We start from the raw sequence: 25,131 nt of genomic DNA, 5'->3' as shown, positions 1-25,131 counted from the left end.
ATTCGGAGGCCTTGCACTGGGGAAGTCATTCCGGGACTCAATCTCCAACAACGCCACAGCTCCAAAGTCACCCCACTGCCCCTGGCCGCGTCGTCATCTTCCCCAACCACTAATCACTGTCGATGATAGAATCAATTGCGCAGCTCACGCTCTTCCCTTATTTTCCAATGGCATCTGAGCAATCACTGGTGACTTCCGCAGAAAGGTTTGCACCGCGCCCTGATCAGCGGTCGAGAATCCCGCGTCTCCCGCTGACGAATCGTGAGCCTGTTAACTCCATCGTTACTAGACTGAAGCTGGTTGGAGACTCTAGAGGACCCAATTTGCCTGGATGAATCCTTCTCCAAAACAACTGAACAGGGCAGACCATGCGGCTGTCAATGATTTGCCCCAGACTGAGCTCTCGGACGGTCCCACTTGGTCAGTTCGTAGCGGGCCCAGCCCAGCTTGAAAGTGGGCGGCTTGTCTCGTCGGGAGGCTTGTCAGTCACGGCATTGACAAGATCCCTAAGTGAGGAATCTCGAGGAGTCTACTAAGGATCCTAGGTGTAATAGGGCAGTGCTGGTTTTCTAGAGGCATAGTTGGGGGGAATAGGTACTACGGATGCCTAGGCTCTAGAAACCTAGAAGGGTTAGGTAAGGTAGGTCGGAGCGTGGCACGGCAATCTCCATTTTTAGTTGCCGCCTTCCAGCTTCACAGTGGGCGGGGTTACGTAGTCACGTGCACCCGTGTTGACCCCAATCGTGACGCGACAGAGACGAGGCCTCACCACCTCACCGCGCTCCCAGGACGACGCAGATCGCGCGCCCAGGCGCAACCATATAGAATGGACAATGGAATACCATTCCATACATGGCCATGACGTTGCCAGTTTTGACATATCCAGTTCCCGTGAGTCGTTGGCCCGCACCATCTTCCTGGACACGCACACTAACTAAAAGGACCAAGATCGCCTCCCCACGGTGACTGCCTCTACCGCCTTGGAAGAGTTGGAAAGTGATCACTCCACACATATATCGTGTGGCTTGGAATATATGGATAGGTCACTCGCGGGGAAACCATACGGAAACGACGAGGGCGCGCCGGTTCGAGGTGGCGTCAGGCGCGGTCAAGTTACTGAAGTTTGGGGTCCTCCCGGGTCAGGGAAGACAGCTTTTGGGTAGGTAAAAAACGTCTCTCTTGGGTGAGGGAAAGCTGACTAGGATTTCCAAGTTTACAAGTCGCCGCAAACGCTGTCTGTGATGGAAATGGGGTGGTTTGGGTAGGTCTGTCTCTCGCAGTACGAGCTACATCATCCCTGAGCTTCCGAACTAATTTTAGACACAGACTGTTTCCAAGCTGTCCCTAGTCAGAGGGTTACAGCAGTCTTTGATGCTGTGAGGAAAGCCCAAATGCAAGATGCGGACAAGTCGCCACAGAGGGCCGACAACTTGGCCGCGTTTACTCAGTACGAGTGCCTGACACTGCCTCACCTTATTGCTCTGGTCTCGGGACCAACTGCTAGGAGTGTGCCGAGCAACGTTGGGCTTGTTGTCGTCAGTTCTATTACAGCGCTGATAAACTCGGCACTACCAAGACCTCAGGACGGCAAACAAGGCTTAAACTTGAATCGAGGTAGGTATTTCTTTCGACTGTGATCAGAGGCCCATATGATTAACTCGTTCAAGGCCCTAACCCTTCAGTGAAACGGCGACAAGCATTGCAGTCGATCATGAAAGCTCTCCAGACACTGGCTTCGACACGGAATTGTGCAGTAGTCGTGCTCTCACAATGTGCCACCAGAATGCAGTCTGAGAGAGGCCCGACGTTGACTCCCGCCGTGAATGCTAATTTGTGGGAACAAGGGGTGTCGACTCGGGTGGTTCTGTTCAGAGACTGGATCTGGCAGAGCACCAAATCCACCAGCGTATTTTTAGCAGGTATCCAAAAGCTAGACGGGAAGACTACCCCGGGGGAGCTTGACCAAGTCTCGGCTTTCAAGATTGGCACTGTGAGTCCACACGCCCCGGTCATCCGAGAGGTAACAAACACTGATATCTGGCTCTAGGGTGGTATAGCTAGCGTGCCACACGATGACGAGTATCATCGATCGGCAGGCGTGCCGAACGTGGCGCAGACAAAACGAAAACTTGGTCAGACGGACTTTGAGATCCCTGACAGCGAAGAGGATGAGGACTACGGATGGGCAAATGAGGATGAGGCTTTTCTGCCTCCCCAGCCACAGCAATGGCAGGGCAGTGAGGATCTTCTTCTTGGTCACGATATTGGCCGAAGCGACGATGAGGGTGGTAGCGGAGACGACGAACTCCGAACCACCGACGAGCCCACCTAAAGCTAAGAGTTCCAGGAGGCTGTGTCGGGGTAGAGTTTGTCGCCGGCAAACCACCGAACCACCGGCAATGAAGAGCCGCCTGTACCGCCTAAGGCCCTAGGGCCACCGCCTGGTACGTAGCATCTCCAGCCCTCAGCCAAGAATTTTGGCCGGGCGCCTGTGTGCCGAGAGAGGCCAGAACGGGCCAACGGGGTCCGAAAAATTTCAGCCTCCGCCCGTGCCTGGTCCGGGGCCCGGAGTCTCCACATTGCCACAACCTTCGGTCCTTCGTTGCTTCTGATCGGCCAAACGTCGGTTCGATGACCGCCCATGGTTCCTCGGCGCAGAGGAACGGATCTGACACTTCTAGAAAATTACATAGTATGGACTATGGAATGGTGGAAAGCTCCGTCGTCGACTGACCATGGTCCATGATTCTGAGGGCCTAAAGCGACGGCTAAAAAAAGCACAGCGCCTTGGAATCCGGATTGCATCATCGACAACAGCTTTTAGCCATGGTGGACCACCGATATGGAGAAAAAGAATTTTCGCCCCATATGTATCTTGCTCAGGGCGGGAAACCCCCAACATTTAAGGCGCGCCAAGATTCGACCAGGCTGTGGTTGACTGGTTGTACCTCCTTGTGGGGATGAGAGACTTTCTCAATACTACTAGCACCAAGTCTGGGCGAGCTCTCAGCTCTGGACAAAAAAACGCTCATAACCGTGCTCATGTCTTATCAAGATAATTTTATGTCCCAGGGACAAACTCAGCTTCCACAAAATTGGATTCTTCCAATGCGCATGAACGGAACATGGGCGGAGCCCCTGTGCACCGGCCACGCCAATAATATTATGATGGTCTCTGCGCAAGAAGCTGGATAAGGCGTTCTTGTGTTGTAACCGACCCAGTCTACGCACCCGATGGACAAGACCATCAAGACGTTTAATGCCACGTCACTCCAACCAGATACCGATATGAGCTGCAGGAGTGGCATGACTGATTGATGATTGACACATAACTGGTCCCTCGGATCAGCGGATTCATCTGGATGCTGAAGCCTGGGAATGGGGCTGTTCTAACGACACTCCGTACCACCAATGCATTACGTGTTCATATCCTGGTTCCCTGCACTAATTCACCTTGAGGGACTCTCCTGGGGCGTGCAAAATCAACACGCAGACTATGGGGGTCCATCCAGTTTATCCCAGCAATGGCTATAAACGATGAGTGCTAGTATTACCTAGATGCCAAACGCCATGTCGTCAGGATTAAAAAAAACCATCACTAGGAAGGCACATCGGGAAAGGAAGAAAATAATGATGCCAGAAATCTTGGCCATGTCTACTACTTCTTTCAATCGATTGAGAGATACCTCCCGCCCCCCGCCCCCCCCCCAACGCCCAGGCAATTGCTAGACTTCGTTCAATTTAAATTGGCTTCCCGACATTGACAGAACTCGGAGTCGTTTAACCCCGGATCAGCAGGCGAGCATCACTGCCCAGTCTTTTTTTAGCGGGAGATGCAAAATCCCCGATTTTTTGGGGGTTCTTCTAGCCTTCTAGCATGTGATTTAGCCAAAAAGGGGTTGAAGAAATGTCGGCAGATGATCCTAGAGTCGCGTTCCCATTCGTTGTTCATTTATCGGCACCTCCGTCACCCATTGGCCCATCTCTCTCCCCGGAACCACGATGCGCATAATAATAAGTCGTGGCAATATTATCCTGTACGTGGCAGTTCGGCCTCGGGTTGATACTTGCCATGTCATGGGAAATCAGGCGATGCTCGTACGGTTCTACCATGCGCGAGAACGAGATCCTCCCCCTGGTCGTCTCGGACGAAACCTCGGAAGCCTCGGATTCCGGGGCCACTGCACTGCCCTTGGCCTTCGGAGGGGCGTGGACAAGGCGGATCCGACGCCTGCCCTGTCGTATCTTCAGTCGGTCGGTACGGATATTCGCTGATACAACGTAGCAGGTGTGTGCCCTTGACCGACTCGTGATACCGAAGTCCTTGAAATGACAGTGGGCTACCGAGCAATAGCCTCGGTGTGGCCCGGGTCACCTACCTAGAAGGTTAGGACGAGCTGGCATCGGACCCCGGTCTTCAATCTCGGCTTTAGGGAACACACGCCGCAGTGCTGGACTGGCCGGGAGTGCCGTTGACCCGTGGGGCCGGTGGGCGAGCTCCGTGGAGAACATCGGCGTGTTATCGACTGCGTGCGGGGACCACGGTCTGCGGCCTGCCAGATTACTCTCTGCCTCGGTGTTCCCCTGTCTCGTTGGCCCCTTGTACTACGTAGCTTGCAAGCAAACAATAATATGCAGTCAGTCAACCGAGGCAGGACATTATTGGCATGTATGTAGATATCCATGGAGAGCTTGGGGACTGTCCCGCACGCCTCGCTATGGAAGTCGAGCCACGCACGGCAGCTGATAATAGAATCCATGCACGGCTTTTGGGACGTTCTTCCTAGTCCATCATCCCAGCTAGATGTGGCAAATCGCCTTTGTATTCTCCGGATTGTCACACCGGTCTGCAGCGCCCCCTACGTCGGTAGTTACTAGCGAGGTGGTCATGTAAGTTCCGTATTTGAGAATTCTACTCAAAGCACCCCTAGCATAATCCTAGAAGCATAGTGTCGGCCTGGCGCGTAAAGTTCTAAAGGCAGCCCATTTGATAACGAGATAGGCATCAAGGGCAGGAGAAGCTCGTTTGCCATGCGACATGCTTCACCGATCGAAAGTCTAGTTCAATTCACGCGGATTTGTCTACAGATACCTAACATAAGCTTACATATATCTCGTAAGGATAATGACATCAAAAGACTTCTCCAAATTTATCAAATGAGAAAGTAAGACATTAGCCGTGTAACTATTCCTAGGTATGGAGTGCATGAAAAAGCACAGCTATTGATGTATTCCGAGAAATCGCCCACCAGCCATTGGTGAGGTCTCGGTGCGACATGAGCATCCAGTGACATCGAAGTCTACCTAAGACATGCTCAATACAAGTCAACACTAATTCTAGCTCATTACTTCATTGTCTTCGACAAGATGTCACCTCGGCAGGCACCATAACATTGACTAGCTCGGGGGAGTCCAAGTCGTCGTAATAATCACAGAACTCAGCCAGAACCCGACCCACCATGACCAAGGGCTGGCACAGACTCTTCTGTAGGCATTGGTAATGGCTCTTGTTCCGGGGTCGGTCCCGGAGTTGGTTCAAAGTTCGTAGTTGTTGGCAGTGACTCTAGATTCTGTGTCAGCTCTGTGGTCGGTTCCGTAGTCGGTTCCGTAGTCGGTTCCGTGGTCGGTTCCGGAGTCAGTTCAAAACTTGTAGTCGTTGACAGTAGCTCTGGTTTCTATGTCGGCTCCGGCGTCGGTTACGGAGTCGGTCCCGGGGTTGGTTCAAAGTGACTCGCGTTCACTGTAGCACAAGAGTTGACCTCTTTGTGGTCCAAGAAACGTCTCTCCTGCCCCAGAGCAGCTTTATTTGAGGTTGTCGTAGAGCTTCTCTCAAGGCCCACCTTGGAGGCTCTCTTCGGAGCTCTCTTCGGGGCTACCTTCTTGGCATCCTTAGACCACCCTGGAAGTGAATTTTGTCCGCATGCTGATTGTTCCAGCGTTGGATTGAAGTTATCTTGGCCCAATTCGGTGTTGATTAGATCCAGAGGAGGAGTCTGGACAGGTTCCTTCCCTAGTGTTCCTTGGACATGAATGCGACCGCGGTAATCTCAGAATATATCCACGTCCAAAGAATAATATAGAGTAGTTCATACACAGATGCTGTCGTATTTATTCCCTCCGGGCTTCGCGCGCCAACTATGCCCCCGAAATTAGATTTTAAGTGATATCCCGGCCAGATTTCGCCCCAAATGCCGTCTGGATGATTGTTGCAATGAACCGGGCGAGATGATCGGTTGGTTTCCAGCTTGTCTTTGATGGGAGATATGAGAGAAGCCCGTCATTTTTCCTAGCAAGGGCGTCGTATGTACGCTCCACAGCTGCGCCCCTGAACTCGAATTTATCCAGCTCTTTGAAGTATCGGAAGCGAGATCCATACTAGAGGTCCTCGAAGCATCCGCGAACATGGTAGGAGCTGAGCCATTCCTGGAAAGAGTCTTGAGCTTCAAATGGAAATCCGGCGAGAAGGAGGCGCTGGTGCTGCACGTCGAGCGTTACCAGAACCTCGTTTGGAAACCTGCTCTATGAGAGTGGCGGCCATTCTCCTGGCAGTGGTGAGTTAAGCGGTGAGGATGATATAGCTTCGTGGATTTGAAGCTTACTCGCCGTGTATCATATAGGTGCCTTGTATATAATGCTGTCTTTAATATGCAAATATCTTGGGCGGCCAGCTGGGGAAAGACTCTCGTCACCGTACAAGACAAGGTGGGAAAGGAAGAGTTAAAACAAATCAAAACACCATGAAAGTGTTGAACGTTGCTAATACAGTAGGCGCCCAATACCTTACAAGCTGAGATAAATACTGCTTCCGTCCTCAGTTTTTCACAAAATCTAACGGATCAGAGATACCAGTATTGTCCTTCCATTTTGGATGCTACGACGGGATTCTCGGGCTCCTAGGAGTGTTGGCCATCTCAGCAAAAGAGCATCATGCCTATTAGGGCAGCACTTTCCCAACTCATGAGCACCTGCTACTAGTAGATAACGATAAGCGTAGAGATGGCGCATGATATTGCATGTTAATTAGCAAGTACGATGCAGGTCTAAGCTCAAGATGGGTTGGGAAACAAAAGAATTTATAAGGTGAGGCTCGGGGCAAGACTCGGGGCATAGGGTAGCAATCCAAGCTCAGTTCCAGACCAAAAGGGTAGGATGGGGCAGTGAATGATACTCTACGTGGCGCGAATCCAACCAAAGGCAAGGATAGGTATTTTCGTCAGACCCTTTGGAGACAGACTTTCTGTATTACCTCTACCACTACTCCCTATGATTTGGCGAGTGTGAATCAATGAGGGAAGGAAGGTCGGTCTATTTCCGTTGGTGGCAGTTGGGGGTGGAATGAATCACGTAAGCCTTATCCACGAATCAGAAGCTCTCAGCATCCGTGGCCTGACCACGGGGGCTTCGGTGAGAACTTCACCTGCCAATTTCCAGTTCTCATGCCGGGCATCTGGCCAACTTGCTTCACTCCCTGCAGCCATTCCTCCGATTTACCGGCTTTCTACGACTCGAAGCACTTTTTTATTAGCTGGGCGGTGAGACTGCAGCTTTTTTGATTGATTTTCTTTGCACGTAACGGAACGGAGCGTGGGCGCGGTTGTGAGCCAACATGTCCGAGGTAAGCCACCAGCATCAGCCTTGCGCAACCTCATGAGACTCTTCACGGGCGCCATCTATCGCGGGGATAGACGGGTGGACAGTGAAGGGGAAGCTATCAATTAGTTGCCTCTATTTTCATAAAACATTTCTTGGCCAGCCCTTACCCCTCTTGTGTTCCCCATGGTTAAGGGCCCTTCCTTCACCATGATCTTTTCTCATCACTGCAATCGCTAAACTCATTTTTGAGACGTATAAGCTGACCTGATATCCAAAAAGATTGCGAAACCGGAGGAGCCGATTGGCAATGGCGAACAGGCGCCACCACCGACCCAGGACCAACATGATAAGGATCGAAATAATAAGACGCCGTTCTCATGGCTGTGAGCACAAGGTATCCAACACAGAAGACATACACACCGCTAATTATTTCCAAGGAAGCCACATCCAATCTTTGTCATCATCCTAGTTGGCCCCGACGAGCAGCCTTTTGGCATCCAGAAAGATTTCCTCTGCGATCGATCCGAGTTCTTCAGAAACCACCAATTTGACCGGAGCGGCGAGACCGTCGAGCACATAGTGAGGCTGCCGGGGGCGTCAATTGAAATCTTTGGCTTGGCGCAGAACTTTCTCTTCACGGGGAAGGTGGAGGCTGAGGGAGCCCAGAGTCCGTCGTACGAGAACTTGGTCGGGCTGTGGAAGCTGGGCCACAAACTGGGGATTGATGGACTCTGTGAGACGACACTCGCCGCCATGAAGGAGTGCAGGCGCACGACTGGGCGAATCCCATCGACGCCCCTTCTCATTCAGGTCTGGAAGGATACGCCCGAGGGCTCCGCGATTCGCAAGCTTCTCCTATCCTGGGCGGCCGAGTACATGAGGTCATCGACCGCCAGGGCCGAGTTTGCAAAGTCGCTGCCTCAGGAGGTCCTCAGCGAATTAGTTGTGACGATGAGCTCGTTTGACGAGATGCCGAGTGTCCAGGCCCCAGTGGGCCCGTTACCGAACAGTGCCCCGACTAATGGCCATAGGAAGAACGTGCACTATCTGGACGGACCTAGTGACGAGGAGACGCTGAACAACATCAAGAGAGGCCGACACTCTAGCGGTGGCCAAGGTGCACCTGGGGGACTGGTGGACTCTAAGCTGACTCTGGGCCGAAAACCCTCCCGAGTCTCACTCCCCAAGCCACAGAAACGTCGCACCAGTGGACACTTTTTGGAGGGACGGACGTTCTCTACATCCCAGAAACTTGATTTCTGTGCCGATCTGCTTACTAGGATGCTCTCTGGTCCAGGTGAGAAAAACTCCGTCTTCACGCACAGTAGAACCCTAACGCTAACCAACCTACAGGCTTCTGGACACGACTGGTTGGCCCCTTTAAGGAACCAGTCGTCCCCGAAGAAGATGGTGTGCCGGACTACTTTGACAAAGTTAAGAATCCCATGGACCTCAGCACGATAAAGGGCAAGATGGATCGCAGAGAGTATACCAGCGAAGGGGAGTTTCTGGGCGATATGCGTCAGATATTTGAGAATTGCTTTCTGTACTGGAAGAAGGGTGACCCCATGTGGCTTGCTGGTGAGAAGTTGCAGAAGACGTTTGAGGAGAAGTACTCTGGCATGAACAAGTGGATCGCCAAGATGGGTGGCGACGAGGGCGAGTAATTGTTTCGGCTACGGACTGGGTCGGAGTGCGCAGCAGGTGCGCGTGTACTAGCTAGAGTTGGTGGAGGTGCTTTTCATGGGCGGAGTGTGATGGGAAGGAGCAAATTGTACTTCTGATGGGATCGCAGGACGGATGGGACTGGGAAATGTATTATACTATAGTATGTACTGTTGTGCCGTACTCGTAATCATTTAATATCAAGTGGGGATCGGGATAAATGGATGGATGAATGAATGACTGAAGAGCACTTCGTATATATACACTAGTAGTGGTCAATCTGCGTGACCTATATTGCCTGGAAGGGGCAATAGGTATTGTTGTGGTTCTGGGCTTGTTGAACGGAGTGGAGAAGCTGGGTTTTTGCAACTTCAACTTCTCCTTGGCCGAATCCCTCGGCATTTAAGGGAGAAGTCCTGGTGGCTACGAGTACGTTCCACTCGCTATTATATGGGCCCGTGGTCGTCTGGGCGCCAAGAGGCCAGGCGCTCGAAGCTTATGCGGAGGGGGACTATCCTCAGACTCCTCATTAGGGGGGGCTGCCCTCACTACTCGTGCCCATATTGCGGATATGTAGGGAGGGGTTTTGGGCGGTATCTGTCGTCCATGTTACCCTTGTGGCCATGTACGGCTACCGAAGGGGACAAAGGCAAAAGGGAGAGAGACACGAGCCTACCTACTGTTTGCGGCCGCCAGAGTTAGGTTGTACTACAGGACTGATGAGACAATGCTGGCGACAACCTGATTGTGGAAGTTGGGGCGAAGTGTCCCATTGGGAGTCGAGTCAGAGCTAATATCGAGAGCTAGAAATTAGAGTCATCGAGAGCTCGAGCCTCGAGGGCGGTTGCACTTGGCGCCCATCGGCCCCAGGGCAAACAGCGGGGCGCGAAATGAGCTAAAATATGCTTAACGCGAGCGCTTGTGGGCCTGCACAGTCTAAGCTTTGGAAGGCCAGGTTGGTTCACTTGAAATTGATGCTGGCTCTTGTGCTGTGATGGCAGTGAATTGCTGGTGGACACGTTGGCACCCGGGGGGGTGCAATGTGTTGGCGACACGCGAGGCGGTTGATTGATGTTGATTGATTGATGTTGATTGACCGTTGTGCGACAACTCGTTCCTGCGCCAGTTGGCGAGGTGCGGCACCGTGGCGCATCATGAGACGCCCACGCCGTGTTCCTGCATCAACTGGCGCACAACGCAGCACGCATCCGGCATCCAGTGAACTGGGCGCTTGATCCGTTGCAAAGTCAACGTCGTAGACGTCAAGCCCCCAGGATTCAAAAAAGGCTTGCTGGACGGGGCCCCAATCATTGCGGAGCATGTTGGAATCGGGCATGAAACCAAGCTGGGCAGGCTGAACAGACTTCCCAAAGGGGTTTAACTCAGGCACCCTGCAGGAGCTCGGTCCACTACTGGGCAAAGCAACTTGTGCTGGGCGGGTGCTGGGGGGAAATGAGCAACGGCCAGCCAACCGCGATGCCTCCCTTCAGGTAAAATTAAAAGGAGATCTCCACTCTCCCGCCTGTGTGCAGGCCATAGTGCCACCCGACCTCTTCTTCTGCTGCTGTGCCTTCTCCTCCTTCGACTCTGCCTCCCGCAACAACATCGCCAGTGCTCCTTCGTTCCCTTTTGGGCTTGCAGCCTTATCCCTTCTTTGCCAGAGTATCCTCGTGCTCGTTCCGCTCTTTATAGCAACCGCAACCACTCTCCCTCGCACTCGCCGTTTGTTATTGCTACCGACCTGCTCAATCCTGAGAGTCATTTTTCCTGCTAGCTATCCAGCTATTCACCGACCGATACCCGCCACAATGCTTTTCCGTTCGGCTACCTCCGTCGCCATCCTGGCCTGCGCTGCCAGCGCCGCTGCCAACCCCCAGCCCTACAAGCTGGCCGTCATGCCCGTCGCTGGCATGGGCCTCTCGCGTCGCGACACCCTCGGATACCAGCCCGAGGAGAGCGACTGCGCTGAGGGCAACACCTGCGCTGAGGCCTGCGGTGCTGGCTTCGCCCAGTGCCCTTCCGAAGACGAGTGGATCCACTGCTTCAACCCCGAGGCTGCTCAGAAGTGCTGCAATGACGGCACTGGCAGTATGTTGCTCCCCATCGCGCCGCCAAGCACAAATGGACCGTCATTTGCTAACATCCTCCCCAGACTCTTGCGAGACTGGCTACTACTGCACGCACGACACCAAGCTCCAGACCTGGTGCTGCCCCGACTCCATGGACCTCGCCGAGTGCGCCGCCGCCTACAACGTGAAGGGTGGTCTCGAGACTCCCGAGATCGCCACCACCAGCTCGACCAGCACCAGCACCAGCTCCAGCACCAGCACCAGCACCAGCACCACCTCGGAGCAGCCCAAGACCACGTCCACCCCGGCGCCCACCACCACCCCGAAGCCTGAGCCTGAGCCAGAGACCACGACGACTCCTCCTCCCACCAGCAGCAGCACCACTACTCCGTGCCTCACCTCCACCTACTGGACGACTGCCAACAGCACCATCACGGGCGCGGAGACCACCACCGCTGCCGGCACTCCTCCCCCGGTTGCCGAGACCCCTGCTCCTCCCCCGCCCGCTGAGCCCACCGGTGCCGCCTCGGCTTCCGGTGTCAGCCTCGCTCTCCTGGTCGCTGCCGCTGGCTTCGTCACCCTCTTCTAAGCCATCGTTCCGGTGACGAGCGGAAGTCTTGCGTGGCCGGGAACTTGGGATGAACATCTCAACGTGGCCACGACCTAATGAGTCTTACGAACAGAGCGCCTAGGGCACGGCTGTATCCCCACGGTACGCCTGTGTCCTTGTGCAAAGTTGCTTGCGACGTTGTGGCCTGGTTGCAAAGTGGTTCTCACCTCCGACAAGCGAATCCCTTCCGCTACTGGAGTTGGGACGGGCTGGTGTTTTTTGGCAACAAAAGAGCGATTCAGAATTTTTCATGCCCCCTGGCGACAGCGGCGGCGGTTTGCGCGTTTATGGGATTGGTACATACTTACACTTTATACCTACTACCGTCCCTCGGTAGCTCCTATTCTCTTGTGAGTCTGGAGATTTATATCAAAGATTTACATGTCCAGATCTATATCTCCAGACTCACCAGTATGTATTCAGCTTGGTGGCCCTCGTATACAATAGTACTCAGCATTGCACTATTTGAGCGCAACTTGAACTGTGATAGATGAATGAGTGAATGGCGACGAGTCAACGCGGCAGAGCTCGCAACTTGACGTGTGAGACAAAACAAACAACCCCACGTTTTTGATATTGGTATGAGTTGCCGTGATTGGAATGTAGTAGTCATTGTCATCGCGTGAGCGGCAAGGCTAATAACGCCCCAGGAGACAAGCGCCACACGGTGCCCTTTGCAATCTGTTGCCATGTGTTTCCACTGTTTTGACTTTCAACGGCAAAACCTGTTGCGGAGGAACACAAGTCCTGGCTGCTTCATCTCGAAGCTGCCGGGCAACGGGCCCTTTGTCTGATAACCATGTTCCCTTATTGGCCTTAGACCCTCTTGTGGTCAGTTAATAACTTGGGCAGTATGAGTACGACGGAATAGTACTAGTATATGGGGGGTTTGATTTGATACAGTATCATCCAGCATCGTTACTATTGACAGCATTCCCTGCCATCATCCTTTTGTCTACCTACGGTAAAGTCACTGGACTGGTGCCGGGGGGCCTAATGTCTTAGAGTGAAATCATCAGCAAGGGTTTGGTGTGGTTACCTAGCTGGACATTGGCGATGCCGGTACCAAGAACAGTACGTTGTTAGGTTAGAGAATAGGGAATCACTAGCACTAGGATATGCGCTTTGGGCTGATACCCGAAAGACAAGTTGAGGGAACTGAGAGAAGTTGGGCTTTGGAAGAATGGCATTTTTTATGGGGCTTCTTGCTCCCAGGCTCTAGACACTGATCATGATACATTCATGGCGATAAGATTTGGAACGGATTTGCAACGGATTTGCAACGAAGAGAGCAAGTATGCCAGACATTGTGCAATCGTCGGGTATCGATGTATGCTCAATAATCACTAGACTTGAAATCTCTAGCTCTACTAATGGTTTGAAACATATCAAGCCTGCCAAGAGACGATGGCCGAATTCCGAACAGCCCTGCTCCCCTTCTTGCCGTTACGATTACTAGTCGGAATCGTCGTCAAGGAATGATTCCTCGAAGCGGTCAAGACGACGTTGCAAACGCCTGTTTATATCGAAACGCCAACGGATACGCTCCTTCTAGGATCCAACGGCTTCGGGGTCCTTGTTGGCGTCGTAGCCGCACGACACCTTCAGCTTCTCGACAAGGGCGACGTACTGCTCCTCGGCCTGCGCGGGGGTGAGGCCCTCGTCGAGACCCTGCTGCCACGCGTTCTTCTTGGCCTTGCCCTGTGTCCGGGGAAGAGTCCCGCGGTCAGTATACGTTCCAAAGCGGGGGGTTCGATGGGGGTTCGCGGGGTAGGGGTAGGGAGCTTGCCTTGAGGTCGAACATGCCGGGGGCGGGGGCCTTGGTGATGTCCTCAGCGTTGGCAATCTTGTATAGAGCTGTACGGAGGAGCAGGAATGTCAGCTGGCACGTGTATGCAAATGTGGGGTTGGGCGGTTGGCGTACCGTAGAGCCTGAGGAGTTCATCGTTGTTGGGCTTGGACACCAGCTTCTTGGAGTCCTCAACCGCCGTCTTGAAAGCTGCGCTGTCGCCGGCCATGATGGGCGATGTTGCTAGTGAAGAGATCTGTAGCAAAAGACAAGTATCGACAAGTGTATGCGGAGAGATACTGCGGGGTATGTAGAGCAGCCGTAGCAAGATATGGTACGGATGGGAGGAGGAGAAAGAGGGACGGTTGTTGAGGCTGACGATATTGTTGGGGTTGTTTCTGCGCAGCGGGGCCGGTCGAGAGCAAGAGGGAAGGAGGGGTTCCTGAGGGTCCGGAGCCCAGTGATGGGCTCCAGTGACCGTCTCCATGTGCGAGATGGAAGGTGCGGTGCGACTCATGAGGGCCTTGCGGGCCACAGGTGACGTCCTTGTGGGGCGTCAGTAGTGGGACATGTCTCGTGGTTCCGAGGACTGATAGCCTGCGTGGCTGCCGATTTGCACGTGCTTCTTCTGTCGGCCACCTGGCAGGCGCCTTCTCTGGTGCAGCCACCGTAATACTTTCGTCGTGGTGTGAGGGTGACGCCGAGTGCGACAGCTTGTCGTGTTTCCCATATATTTCCTCTGCTTGTTTCCTGTGTCCTTACGCCGCCACCCTTCCTGTTCAAACCCCGTCAATAATAACTGTTGGCTGTACATTGGCAGATACATAAATTCTTTCTACTGTGTTTTAATTTCCCGGCGTTGTTATAGTAGGGACGTGGCGCCAGGGAAGACGTCGTCTCGAGGGAGCCTGCAGTTGCCTTACTGTACAAAGTTGAAGGGCCGCGAGGGTTGTTACAAGGGGCTTCATGGAGTCGTCGTTCAAGTAATCTGTAGCTAGAAGGCGAGCCAGCCTAGTTATACTAGCATATCCCCAAAAATCAAACGGCTCAGTATATCCCCGGAAGTTTCCTAGTACCAACGCCTAATCATTCTCTTTGTCCTAATCCTCCGTCGTGAGGTTCGTCCTGCTCTCTTGAGGATCTCATCCCACGACCCCGCTTCTCTAACCTTCTAGGTTGGATTTTTGTCACGGTATGGACGGCCCAATTGACGAAGCACCACTTCGTCATACCAGTCGGGTGAATTGGCCCGAGTTGGACTTCTAGGTGGATCTGGTGTTGGGCGTAGAGCAAAGTCCCATTCTGACACTATCGTGTGTTACGAATAGTGGTGTGACTAATCTAACACTATGATGTGACATTTTCCACAACAAAACGTCGACCTATTTATTGTGCACCGCGTGTCGCCCACATTTGTCATTGCCTTAGCGACATGTACATATATCGCTGCATCAGGCAATGCTGTATGTGGCACTATATCTGCTGTGTGGTGGTCGGAATCCATACTCCGTGTTGTCTGATTCTGATCCCAACGGCATGACATGTAGACTTAGTCACCTTCCCAGCAACGCAACCAAATTACTGCCACCAGCCGTGTAAACACTACGCCGCTTGTACACTAGAACGTCTCTCTCGAGTGACTCGTAGCAGAGCCTCGTATGCCCGCATGTCGCCACCCTCGTTCTCCTTGGAACGGTTCATGATGCTCTTGGCAATATCCTGATTTTGCGGAGACATGGCGTTAAGATCATCGAGGTCCTCGAGTGCGTGAGGTATATTGCCATTTGCTTCAGCTTCTATCCAGGGGCTTGGTATGAGACCACTATGGAACCCCACGTATCGAGACTTGGAGAGATCCGTCGTCCGGGGCAGATCCGGGTGGAGGAAGCATAGGCCCTCCTTATCGTGGCGGAAGCGGAAGTCCGCGAGCTTGGGGAGACTGGTGTGTACCCTGTCGAAAACTGTCTCCCATGTTCCAGAAAATGTATAGCAAACTTCGTAATCCGACTCGGCGCCGTCCAGGCCCAGAGCATCTGGGAACTCGACCCAGTCATGTAGAGGCATGTTCCATTTCTCTAAATGCTCCCGCCCGATTTTCAGATACGTCACTATATAACACGTATCGAGGTGTAGGGAAATTAGCGACGATTGAGCCAAGACCCAATCAAGATGGTCGTGATGCGAAATAACAAAGTAACCTAGGGCCAACTTTCTAAGCCGTGGGAAGATAAGGCCCTTGCCGTCAAAGAAGCCAGGAATGGTGCCCCAGCATTCGCCAAAGTATAATGTCAGCGAAGTGAGCTGGTCGGCTAGAGGAGTAAGATAACCGCGGTGGAGGAAGGGCTCAAACGTCCGGCGCTCTATGCATTCGACGTCATAGTCCGGGCTGGCATCGTTGCACTCTTCGGCAACCAGCAGATGCAAGGTGTCGATACTCTCGGTGACAGCCTTGAATAGACTGGACGAAGCGAATTCTGGTAGTGGAAAGTTCTGCAGGTTCTTTATAGTTAGGGAGCGTATGGTGCTGTGGTCGGGGTGATTGGTGGCGCGCTTCCGGACGGCCTCGAAAACGGCCTCGAGGGTTCGTAGCCGTGTCGTGGTTATCTCAATCTCACAGTCTTCCCAGCCCCAAACCTTCTGCTCAAGATCCTGCTCAACTCCCCAGCAGTTTTTGGAAAAGCGCAGAATCAAGTCCGTGATGTTGGGCAGGTCCACAATGCGACCAATGGCCCCGGTAAAGGCAGGATAATAGCCGTCATCGCCCCAGTCATTCCAGACATCCAGGTCTCGATCGGAGAGGTCCTCCGGGTGGCTGTAAATGACAACCCGGCGAGCGGCCTTCCTGATAGCGTGGCTGTCAAGCATAGCGTTCCATCTCTCAAAGTCCCCGTCGGGGGGATGCTTTATGGTGATAGTCTGGAAGAGGCAAGCTGTCGCCAGCTCGTTCCACCTCCTACACACGCGGCGAGCATTGCAGAGGGCCCGGGTAGCTTTACGGCACCCAAGGTTGCCAAAAATGAGAACCTGGAGCTCTGTGGATAAGTCTTTGAACTCCATTGCGGGATGGAGGCGTGGTGCGGGCGGGTGGATATCGTCGTCGTCGGTTAAGCTGGTCTCATACCTCGTCGTCACGGATCAGAGGACTACCGTGAGCATGAAGTCTTGAGGAAAATATTCGTCTTTTAAATCCAATGTATTTACCTTGGCGGTTAGTTCCTGGGTGCTCTTATCTAGGCAGCAGCTCGACCCCGCGTCGGCGAATGCCATTTATGGATACAGAGTACGGAGTAATATCCGGTAGATCAAGGCCGCCAAGATGCTGGAGGTGTCGACTGCGCCGACCTTGCGCTCGGTATGACTTCACAGTGCTCAACACGTGCGCCCACGCCGAGTTCAAGGGCGAGAAGACTGTCGCTGCTGTCGATGGACCAGGACTCCAGGTCAAAGGGATTGAGAGAACCTGGATTCTGGGCGATGCAGTGTCCAAGCCCCGAGAGAACTGCTCCGAGACCGAAGCGCAGGTGAGTTGCGCCCAAATCCCCTAGAAAAAGATATCAGCCTATGCTACATCGGATTACTAGTGTTTCTAAGGATATTGATCCCGCCCTCAAAGACAAAGACCAGTTCCTGGGGGCATGCCGACTGACGTCTTTCTATGCCCCAGGCGCCCTGATCGAGTCGCCGGGGGAGTGGGATGGGTCAAGACGCCATCAATCTGCGTCTGGACCATCACGAGCCGCACGCTGGGAAGGGAGAGGGCACCTAAATACGTCAACGGGGCTGCTTGGTGACCGGAGAGGTGCGCGGATGCGGATGTGGAAAACCCCATTGATATGTACCTATAAAAGCCGTAATATTGACACTCCGTCCGTCGAAATGGTTACCATGTCTATCATTACCTCACCTTCTCATTCTCAATCTCCTGCCGGATCTGCTCCAGCGCCTGCTGCCGCGACGCCAGATGCGACTCCAGGCCTTCGACCTGCTCACGCACCGTCTGTAGGTCCTCGGTGATGCCCTTGAGGCTCCCGCCCGCCGACTCCTTCCCTGAGCCCTCCTCTAGGTCGCGCAGCTGCCGGCGCTTGTAGTCGAGCAGCTGGTCCAGCTCCTTCTTGACGAGCGCCGGCTTGGTGTCGCGCTTGCCGCCCCTCCTCCTATCGGCAATCTCCTCGACCTTTTGTATCTTGTCCTCGAGGTCCTGTAGCTGCCGCTTGAGCCGCACCTCCTCCCAGTCCTCCGTCTTCTCGGTCGAGAAGTCTGTGCCCGTCGTCTTGAAGCCGCTGCGGCCGAGTCGCGTCAGGTACTGCTCGCCAAACTTGGTCTTGCGGCCCGTGCTCGTCGAGTCGTCCGCCTTGGTCGCCCAGCGCGAGGTGCGCTGGTTGTCGATTTGGTAGTCAATCTGGTTGCGCTCAAAGGTCGAGCGCAGGGACGCCGGTACTGTGCGCGGGATGCGGAAGCCATCATGGCGGTTGCTCAGGATGTGTAGGAAGGCCAGGCAGGCGTCTTTGTTGATTGTCGAGGCGGCGGATGGGTTGATGAGGTTCCAGGCCGAACGAATGTCAGTGTCGGGGACGTCGAGGGACTCGTAAAGATCTTCCAGGGCACCAACTACGAGAATATGTCAGTTAGCTCGTCAAGGTATGGTATCTATGGTAGAAACTCACATGATACTTCTCCCCGCATGTCCCGGTTCTCCTGGTAGATCTGCTCGTACTTGGCCTTATCTTGGGGTTTCATGTACCACTCAAAGCCATCCTTCAGGCCTTGATCATCCGAGTCGTCCTCCACCTGCTCGAACTGTGGCTGCTTGCCCGTAATGGCCCGGCTGGCTTGCACCAGATGGGCCTTGGACTCGGGGACCAGCCAGTCGGGGATCGACGTCGGTACATCCGCATATTCCTAGACAAGCCCATGAGCGGTTCGTTCGGGAACTGTGCCAGAAGCGGCGTCATACCCCGTTCAGAATGTCAAAGATTATCCGCATCGCCACGCAGAACTCCTCAAAGTCCAGGTTGCCGTCATTGTCGACATCCGCCAGGTCCCAGACACGCTCGAGTTGGTCATCACGCAGGCCGCTGTTCTTGAGCACGGGAGCGGCCTGCTCGCCCGTCAGGTACTTCCCACCACCCGTACGGGCAGAGAAGATATTCCAGTACGTTTCGACTTCCTGCGCCTCGATTTTAGGGGCCATGATGGCGGGAGCTCGTGTGCGCGACACGGGTTCCCGGTGATTAGGGGGTAGCTAAGGACGGGTGTCCAGGCAAACGTGTAAGCGATAAACGAGGGACAGATTCGAATGGGATCGCTTCTTTAGTCATGCGGCGTAAGGAGAAGAGAAGGAGTCGACATGAGGGCGCTGGATGGTCGTCGTCGTCAGTGACGGAGCTTCAGCCTGGCTTGGCGGGTCTCCTGACAGACGGAGGCTTAGGCCGGCCCCGTTTGTACGATGGTGCTCTAATTGATGCATACGTGCTTGGTTATACCTAGCTCCCCTCCATTTCGGAAGGCTTTCGTCTTTCATGTGCAACTACTAGCCTTGCAAAATGACTGCGATCTAGGCTCTGTTTCTTTTTCTGGCTTTGAAGCATTCACACTTGATAGGCAGCACATAACTTTGGGCAAGAATTGGGCTCCGAGCGGATTTCATTTGTCCGTGAATGATCGGGATGTAACATTCAGACGCGAGGAGAAGGCTAGTTAGAGAACTTGGGTGTCCAATTAATATACTTGTGCATCGGCTCCTTTTTATATGAGCTATTTATGTCAATCGATGGGGTCCAATTAAAGCAATTCATGGCCTTCTGAAAACTTTACTCGGGGTTGCGGAATTCGGACGATCCAAGCAAGATCTTGCCGTGCCGGGCCTCACCGAAGTTGGGCGATCCTACTAGTAACCCCGCCCCACAAAGGACTCCACGATAAGGGAAGAGGGGGAGGCAGTCAAAAAACAGCAAGCTGGATTGGCTGCAGATTGGCCGAACTGTGGTTGGTATATTTATGTACCCCGCATCAGCTTTCGTGCCTGGAGTGGAGGGGCGAGGGGCGAGGGGCAGATATTTAAATCCCGTTGGCTATGCCACCACAATCCGATTCAAGTAGCTCAACAGAGTTCCCGCCCAGTCAACGTGTCTTTGTGTCTTACAAGCCCGAATCCTGTCTGCGCTTCCAATATCGTCTACAGCCTTCACTATGTCGACAACAACCGCCACCACTGAGTCGCAGCCCATGACGGCCGAGACCATCCTGCGTCTCTTCCCGGACATCGATACCAGCTCCGAGGCTCTCTCCGGCCACGATGAGGAGCAGATCCGCCTGATGGATGAGGTGTGCATCGTCACCGATGAGAATGACCTGCCCATTGGCAAGGCCAGCAAGAAGATCTGTGCGCTCGACTAGCCCCATAGTCTGCCGAGTTCGAGTTCCGTCTGCTAACGGATCCTAACCTCAAGGCCACCTCATGTCCAACATTGACAAGGGCCTCCTCCACCGCGCATTCTCCGTCTTCCTCTTCAACGACAAGAACGAGCTTCTACTCCAGCAGCGCGCCTCCGAGAAGATCACCTTCCCCGACATGTGGACCAACACCTGCTGCTCCCATCCTCTTGGCATCCCCGGCGAGACTGGCTCGACTCTGCCTGACGCCATTGAGGGCGTTAAGCGTGCCGCCCAGCGCAAGCTAGACCAGGAGCTGGGGATTAAGAAGGAGCAGGTCCCCATCGAGAAGTTCAAGTTCCTGACCCGCATTCATTACAAGGCCCCTAGCGACGGCAAGTGGGGAGAGCATGAGGGTGAGTGATGAACTCGGGGTGGAAGTCGGTGATACCCGGTGGCTAACCACATGGAACAGTGGACTATATCCTCTTCATCAAGACCAACGTCGATGTCAACCCCAACCCCAACGAAGTGCAGGCTATCCAATACGTCAACCCCCAGAGCCTGAAGGAGCAGTTCGAGGACCCCTCCCTCAAGTTCACCCCCTGGTTCAAGCTCATCTGCAACTCAATGCTCTTTGAGTGGTGGGAGAACCTCGACTCTGGCCTCGACAAGTATCTCAACGAGCAGGGGATTCGCCGCATGCTGTGAGCTCTGCTATTGCCGTGCCATTGCGAGGCTAGCTACGGACAGAAGCTGCATTAGATGTGAGCTTGTGGTTGACTTTGCATAGATATCCACCTTCATACCCCTGGCACATTCGAAGCGGCGGCGAAGGATCTATATATAATTAACAAGGACTTATTTTTGACATCTATTTCTCATCCTTCATCAACACTGTCGATCTTTGGCCGAGTGACCTTGATTTGCGTACAGTCGATGCAGACCCCCACGCACTCATGGTTTATCTGCGGTGGAGCCCCAGAGCTGATGACGATACATACTCGTTGAGCCGTGCATATTCACACGTCGATGGCGCTCACCACATGATTCCTTGCATACATGAGCTACGCCAAGCCTGCTAATTATGATACTGTTGACATCAGCCATCACATACTATTCGTCAACTCTCTTGACCAAGTATCGGCCAGGCCTGGGCATGGAATCAGCGAGTACTATCGGCTTTAGATGAATCTGGTGACAAGATAATCGGCGTTTGGGGGCTCAGAACCCGACCTGGAACACATTTGCTTTGTTCGGGCTCTGGGCCGCCTCTGTTACATCGATAGTTGACGGCCGGGGCAAACAAACACCACCGCTAACCGTCGCATGCTGCGTTGTACATGCTCCACATTCTCCAATGGTACGGATGTTGCAGCTTGCGCTTTGTCGACAAATCAGCACTTGCAGCACCCCGCGTCAATACTCCCCGTGACCAATGATCTCGAGAAGTCTCACCTTGGGCCACCGGAGGCAAAGCCCACTATCAATGCATGGTCCCGTGCTTGACCTCGTGTTTCCTCTTGCCCCTTGAGGCGAAACCAATGTACCTATATACGGATACATATACGGCTGGACGCTTGCCCCAGTATTCAACCCTATCTTACACTTGCAGAACACTGTGAAAGCCACCTTGTCTACTGTACACCGAAGAGACTCCTTTATACCGTTCAAGGGCTCCAACTTGTCTGGCATCCCCCATATACTCTCGTCGAGACCTGTCTGGGAGTTGGAATCCCTGAACACCACATTGATGTCGGTTGAAATCCGCACCAGTCTTAACTGCCTCCGCCATCCATCGAGGTATATGACAGTCTCGAGAAGCCAGTTATCAAAGGTCCACACGGGGGATAATAATCAAAATATATAAAGTAAGCCTCAATTGTGTCTGTTATGAGCTCAGACGGTAACACGGAAATCAGGGATTTCAAGAAATACCTTCTGCCCTCTATGGAGCGTATGATTAGCGGTGCTACGGCCATCGAGGAGAAGCAATGCTCCCTCGTTCCCCCCACCTGGGAGGATACTGTCCGCACGATCAGTATGGACGAGAGTGTGGCAGCAGGATTGTCCCTGTCCCACGCCTTCGCCACCGATCCACTGAGCCAGTACCTTCTGGATGGCGACGACATGGGAGGATACTCGCCTGAGGCCAGGTGGAAACTCCATGTTGCTCTCATGACGACGGTAGTTGCGTCCCATGTCCATAAGGGATTGGTTACCACTATTGGCCCCGACTACGATGCTCTCGCCATTTGGTAGGTAATCCTCAAACAGCTGCGTTATCTTGGCTACTTACGAGGGGAGCAGGGCGCCACCAGGAGCGGACACGGATGGCCTGTGGACCATGATTCGGACCGGCATCATCAAGCTCTACTTGCAGCTTCCCGCCGAGGGGCGAAAGCGATACTTCAAGGAGCTGCTCCCTCTGCTGCACCACACCAAGGCCGAGGTCTTGAGGGAGCGCGATGAGGACAGCTACTACCTCGTCTACATCGGGACTAAGTCAGGTGCCCGGGGACGTGGCTATGCCACGAAGCTCATCCGAGACATGATTGTGAAGGTGAGCAATATGCCCCTGACAACCACTGGTAATCTTCTGTGTTCCTTACTGACATATGATTATTCTGGCCCACTAGGCTGAAGCAGAAAACCGGCCCATGTACCTTGAGTCGAGCTCCGAGGCAAACAATGCCTTTTACAGGAAGTTTGGCTTCGAGTACAAGAAGGACATCTCGTTTGAGCGTGGTCCGGTGCCTGTCAGGCTGGATATCATGGTCCGTGAGCCCCAGTCCCAGAAGGTCGCTGACTCGTCGACAGCTACACCTCAGACCAGTAGCGAGACGGAGGTGTAGAGGGATGTGTCTAACACTAGTAGAGGCCAAAGACAGGCCCTTACAAATTTCGCAGTAGATGCCTCCCGGGATCAGACGGATACGCTCTTTTCGACAGATATCTTGGGCAGACTGAGAGGCCTATGATATAGGGTAACCTCCCGTCGCCGTGCCGGTCATTGTGATTATTTTGCTTTAACAATTGGATTCACTCCTTCCAGTCTGCAGTAACTAGGTCTAGTCAGTCATTTCAGATACATAAAAAAGCCTTTTCACGGCAAGCCTGCTGATTGCCATGCCAGTAAACGCGCTGTATGCCTAGCCTTCATATCGCGTAAAAGATCAACCCCGCTCGCAAGTTTCCCCATTGACTTGGATATTATCCCCTCAATACTCCAGAATAGCCCAGGTGTGATCGTCGACCGTTGTGTAAATCAATCCATTTGTTACCAGCTCGTCTGCTGCTGTCTCGACGTCATGTACCGACATGCCCGCCGAGTTGACGAGGACGTTCAAATGGATGCCCTCATTGCCGCCGGGGGTCTCGTTGATGAAGTTAAACAGCTTCCTGGCCAAGGGGCTGCAGCCTGACAGCCTGCCAGAGACCACCGGATTGGCACCCGCACTGGCACCGGCCCCGCCGTCGACGAACATGCTATCCCCGTCGGCACCGCCGGTCGGCCCGTTCTGGCCCAGCGGCCCACGCGTGAAGAACAGATGAACGTATGTGGACTCGAGCATGTGGTAGTTGACCTCATTGTAGTCGGTGACGGGGCGGATGAGGTGGGCGCTGACGTAGCGCTTCCCGCCGAACGACTTGAGGCGGCCCCAGACGCGGACGTACGAGTCGACCTCGTACTCCGGGGTCGGGGCCTCCTGGGTGTCGATGAACTTCTTGACCTCGAGCTGGCCTGTGCCATCGTCGAGGCGGATGGTGATGTTGGTGGGCTGCGCGTTCACGTTGCGGACCTGGCCGACGGCCGTGACCTGCGTGACGGGCGCGCCGTCAATCTTGAAGTCGGCGCCCGCGTAGGCCTCCTCGGCGTCGAGGATCTGCTTGACCGACACCGGCCGGAGGGACTCGTCCTGGTAGTTCTATGAAGGTCAGCGCATTGAAGGTTACGGCAGAGGCAGGCGACCTCGCGGGAACTCAGAACTCACCTTGCCCCCTCCGCCTTGGCTGCCCTGCTGGGAGCCTGGGTAGAAGCCGCCAGCGTCATCGCCGAATCCGGGTTTCGAGTATCCACCGTATGCTGCTAGATTGTAAGTCAGAAAAGTACGACTCGGAGTTCAAGGTTCTAGAGGATGCGTACACATTGTGACGGTTGTGGTGTGGGTGCGTGAATGTGCTGAGAAGTTTGGAAGACGCGTCGAGGCGCGCCAGGTTTAATGGAACTCTGTTAGTACCTTCAGGTACCCCGCGATTGTGGCGGTCGTCCGTGCCCGGCGACAGCCACAACCAAGCCACAGAGCGCCTGAGGCGCCCACACTCCTTGCTCATTGCTCTTGAGCCGATTGTCCCAGTCCGTAGGTACTCGTACTTCGTACGTTTGAGGCCATCGACATACTGTACCTACCTAATCGCACCTACCTTCTATGAATGCTCCCCTAAAAATAGGGTTGGGAGCTTTCAAACATTGACGGTTGAAGAAGACCACGTAACTTTGCAGTCTAGAGCCGACTGGGTTGGCGGATGCACAAGCTAACTGCCGGGATAATAGATACTAATACGTGGAGTACTAATAGGTCATCAACACCGCATAGCATTCCTCAATGGGTGAAGTATCGTAGAAACCAATGGTAGACTGGAGAATCACGGCTTCAAACAACTAATTCTACCTATTTCAAAACAGGCATTGACTCGGGCACATTGCCTAGGTAGCACTGGGGGTTCTGGAACCGTCGTGTGGTGTTGCCGTGTTAATATGGTTTTAGCCTCGGTTGACGCCTGACGGGGGTGTTGTGGACCGTGTCATCGGCTCCATCACGTCTCCATCCGATGCCACCCCAGGTTCCTTCCAGCTCCTGACATCAACCATCGACTGTAACATCTCTTCATCTTCTCGCATCTACCACCATACCATAATCCATCTAATTCTTGAGCACCCATCGGTGCCTGTACGTATCCGATTGCGCCTTCCCAGACTTGCACAAGCAATCCAATACTCCGTGTTCTGACGACCTCGCGTCGACACCTCC

General features: G+C 53.8%; 9 protein-coding genes across 9 annotated transcripts; 5 read left to right on the top strand and 4 right to left on the bottom strand.

Moving 5' to 3' along the window:
- Positions 1 to 1,391: 1,391 nt before the first annotated feature.
- Positions 1,392 to 2,332, top strand: ACO1O0_002925 (protein RAD55; the record flags this gene model as incomplete). The annotated part of the gene is made up of 3 exons (XM_083192386.1): positions 1,392 to 1,614; positions 1,845 to 1,990; positions 2,048 to 2,332. The coding sequence occupies 3 exons, from the start codon at positions 1,392 to 1,394 to the stop codon at positions 2,330 to 2,332; spliced, it is 654 nt and encodes a 217-aa protein (XP_083051443.1).
- Positions 2,333 to 7,606: 5,274 nt separating this feature from the next.
- Positions 7,607 to 9,260, top strand: ACO1O0_002924 (uncharacterized protein; the record flags this gene model as incomplete). The annotated part of the gene is made up of 4 exons (XM_083192385.1): positions 7,607 to 7,615; positions 7,873 to 7,976; positions 8,031 to 8,890; positions 8,947 to 9,260. 4 exons carry the CDS (start codon positions 7,607 to 7,609, stop codon positions 9,258 to 9,260), a joined length of 1,287 nt encoding a protein of 428 aa, XP_083051442.1.
- A 1,806-nt stretch (positions 9,261 to 11,066) lies between these two features.
- ACO1O0_002923 (uncharacterized protein) lies at positions 11,067 to 11,916 on the top strand (the record flags this gene model as incomplete). Its single annotated transcript, XM_083192384.1, has 2 exons — positions 11,067 to 11,346; positions 11,411 to 11,916. The coding sequence occupies 2 exons, from the start codon at positions 11,067 to 11,069 to the stop codon at positions 11,914 to 11,916; spliced, it is 786 nt and encodes a 261-aa protein (XP_083051441.1).
- Positions 11,917 to 13,488: 1,572 nt separating this feature from the next.
- ACB1 (long-chain fatty acid transporter ACB1) lies at positions 13,489 to 13,955 on the bottom strand (the record flags this gene model as incomplete). The annotated part of the gene is made up of 3 exons (XM_083192383.1): positions 13,489 to 13,638; positions 13,673 to 13,794; positions 13,862 to 13,955. The coding sequence occupies 3 exons, from the start codon at positions 13,953 to 13,955 to the stop codon at positions 13,489 to 13,491; spliced, it is 366 nt and encodes a 121-aa protein (XP_083051440.1).
- Positions 13,956 to 15,328: 1,373 nt separating this feature from the next.
- ACO1O0_002921 (uncharacterized protein) lies at positions 15,329 to 16,783 on the bottom strand (the record flags this gene model as incomplete). Its single annotated transcript, XM_083192382.1, has 1 exon — positions 15,329 to 16,783. The coding sequence occupies one exon, from the start codon at positions 16,781 to 16,783 to the stop codon at positions 15,329 to 15,331; it is 1,455 nt and encodes a 484-aa protein (XP_083051439.1).
- Positions 16,784 to 17,621: 838 nt separating this feature from the next.
- END3 (actin cytoskeleton-regulatory complex protein END3-domain-containing protein) lies at positions 17,622 to 18,917 on the bottom strand (the record flags this gene model as incomplete). The annotated part of the gene is made up of 3 exons (XM_083192381.1): positions 17,622 to 18,334; positions 18,391 to 18,625; positions 18,681 to 18,917. The coding sequence occupies 3 exons, from the start codon at positions 18,915 to 18,917 to the stop codon at positions 17,622 to 17,624; spliced, it is 1,185 nt and encodes a 394-aa protein (XP_083051438.1).
- A 998-nt stretch (positions 18,918 to 19,915) lies between these two features.
- Positions 19,916 to 20,809, top strand: IDI1 (isopentenyl-diphosphate delta-isomerase IDI1; the record flags this gene model as incomplete). Its single annotated transcript, XM_083192380.1, has 3 exons — positions 19,916 to 20,108; positions 20,176 to 20,514; positions 20,574 to 20,809. 3 exons carry the CDS (start codon positions 19,916 to 19,918, stop codon positions 20,807 to 20,809), a joined length of 768 nt encoding a protein of 255 aa, XP_083051437.1.
- Positions 20,810 to 21,991: 1,182 nt separating this feature from the next.
- Positions 21,992 to 22,953, top strand: ACO1O0_002918 (GNAT family N-acetyltransferase; the record flags this gene model as incomplete). Its single annotated transcript, XM_083192379.1, has 3 exons — positions 21,992 to 22,356; positions 22,409 to 22,661; positions 22,738 to 22,953. 3 exons carry the CDS (start codon positions 21,992 to 21,994, stop codon positions 22,951 to 22,953), a joined length of 834 nt encoding a protein of 277 aa, XP_083051436.1.
- A 366-nt stretch (positions 22,954 to 23,319) lies between these two features.
- On the bottom strand, positions 23,320 to 24,249 carry ssb2 (uncharacterized protein; the record flags this gene model as incomplete). Its single annotated transcript, XM_083192378.1, has 3 exons — positions 23,320 to 24,027; positions 24,094 to 24,188; positions 24,246 to 24,249. 3 exons carry the CDS (start codon positions 24,247 to 24,249, stop codon positions 23,320 to 23,322), a joined length of 807 nt encoding a protein of 268 aa, XP_083051435.1.
- Between the last annotated feature and the right edge of the window lie 882 nt (positions 24,250 to 25,131).

Source organism: Amphichorda felina (assembly GCF_050947745.1).
Source record: "Amphichorda felina strain 45539 chromosome Unknown scaffold_3, whole genome shotgun sequence".
Lineage (NCBI taxonomy): Eukaryota > Fungi > Ascomycota > Sordariomycetes > Hypocreales > Bionectriaceae > Amphichorda > Amphichorda felina.
Note: the sequence above shows the minus strand (reverse complement) of the source record. Positions and strands in the feature narration are given on the sequence as shown.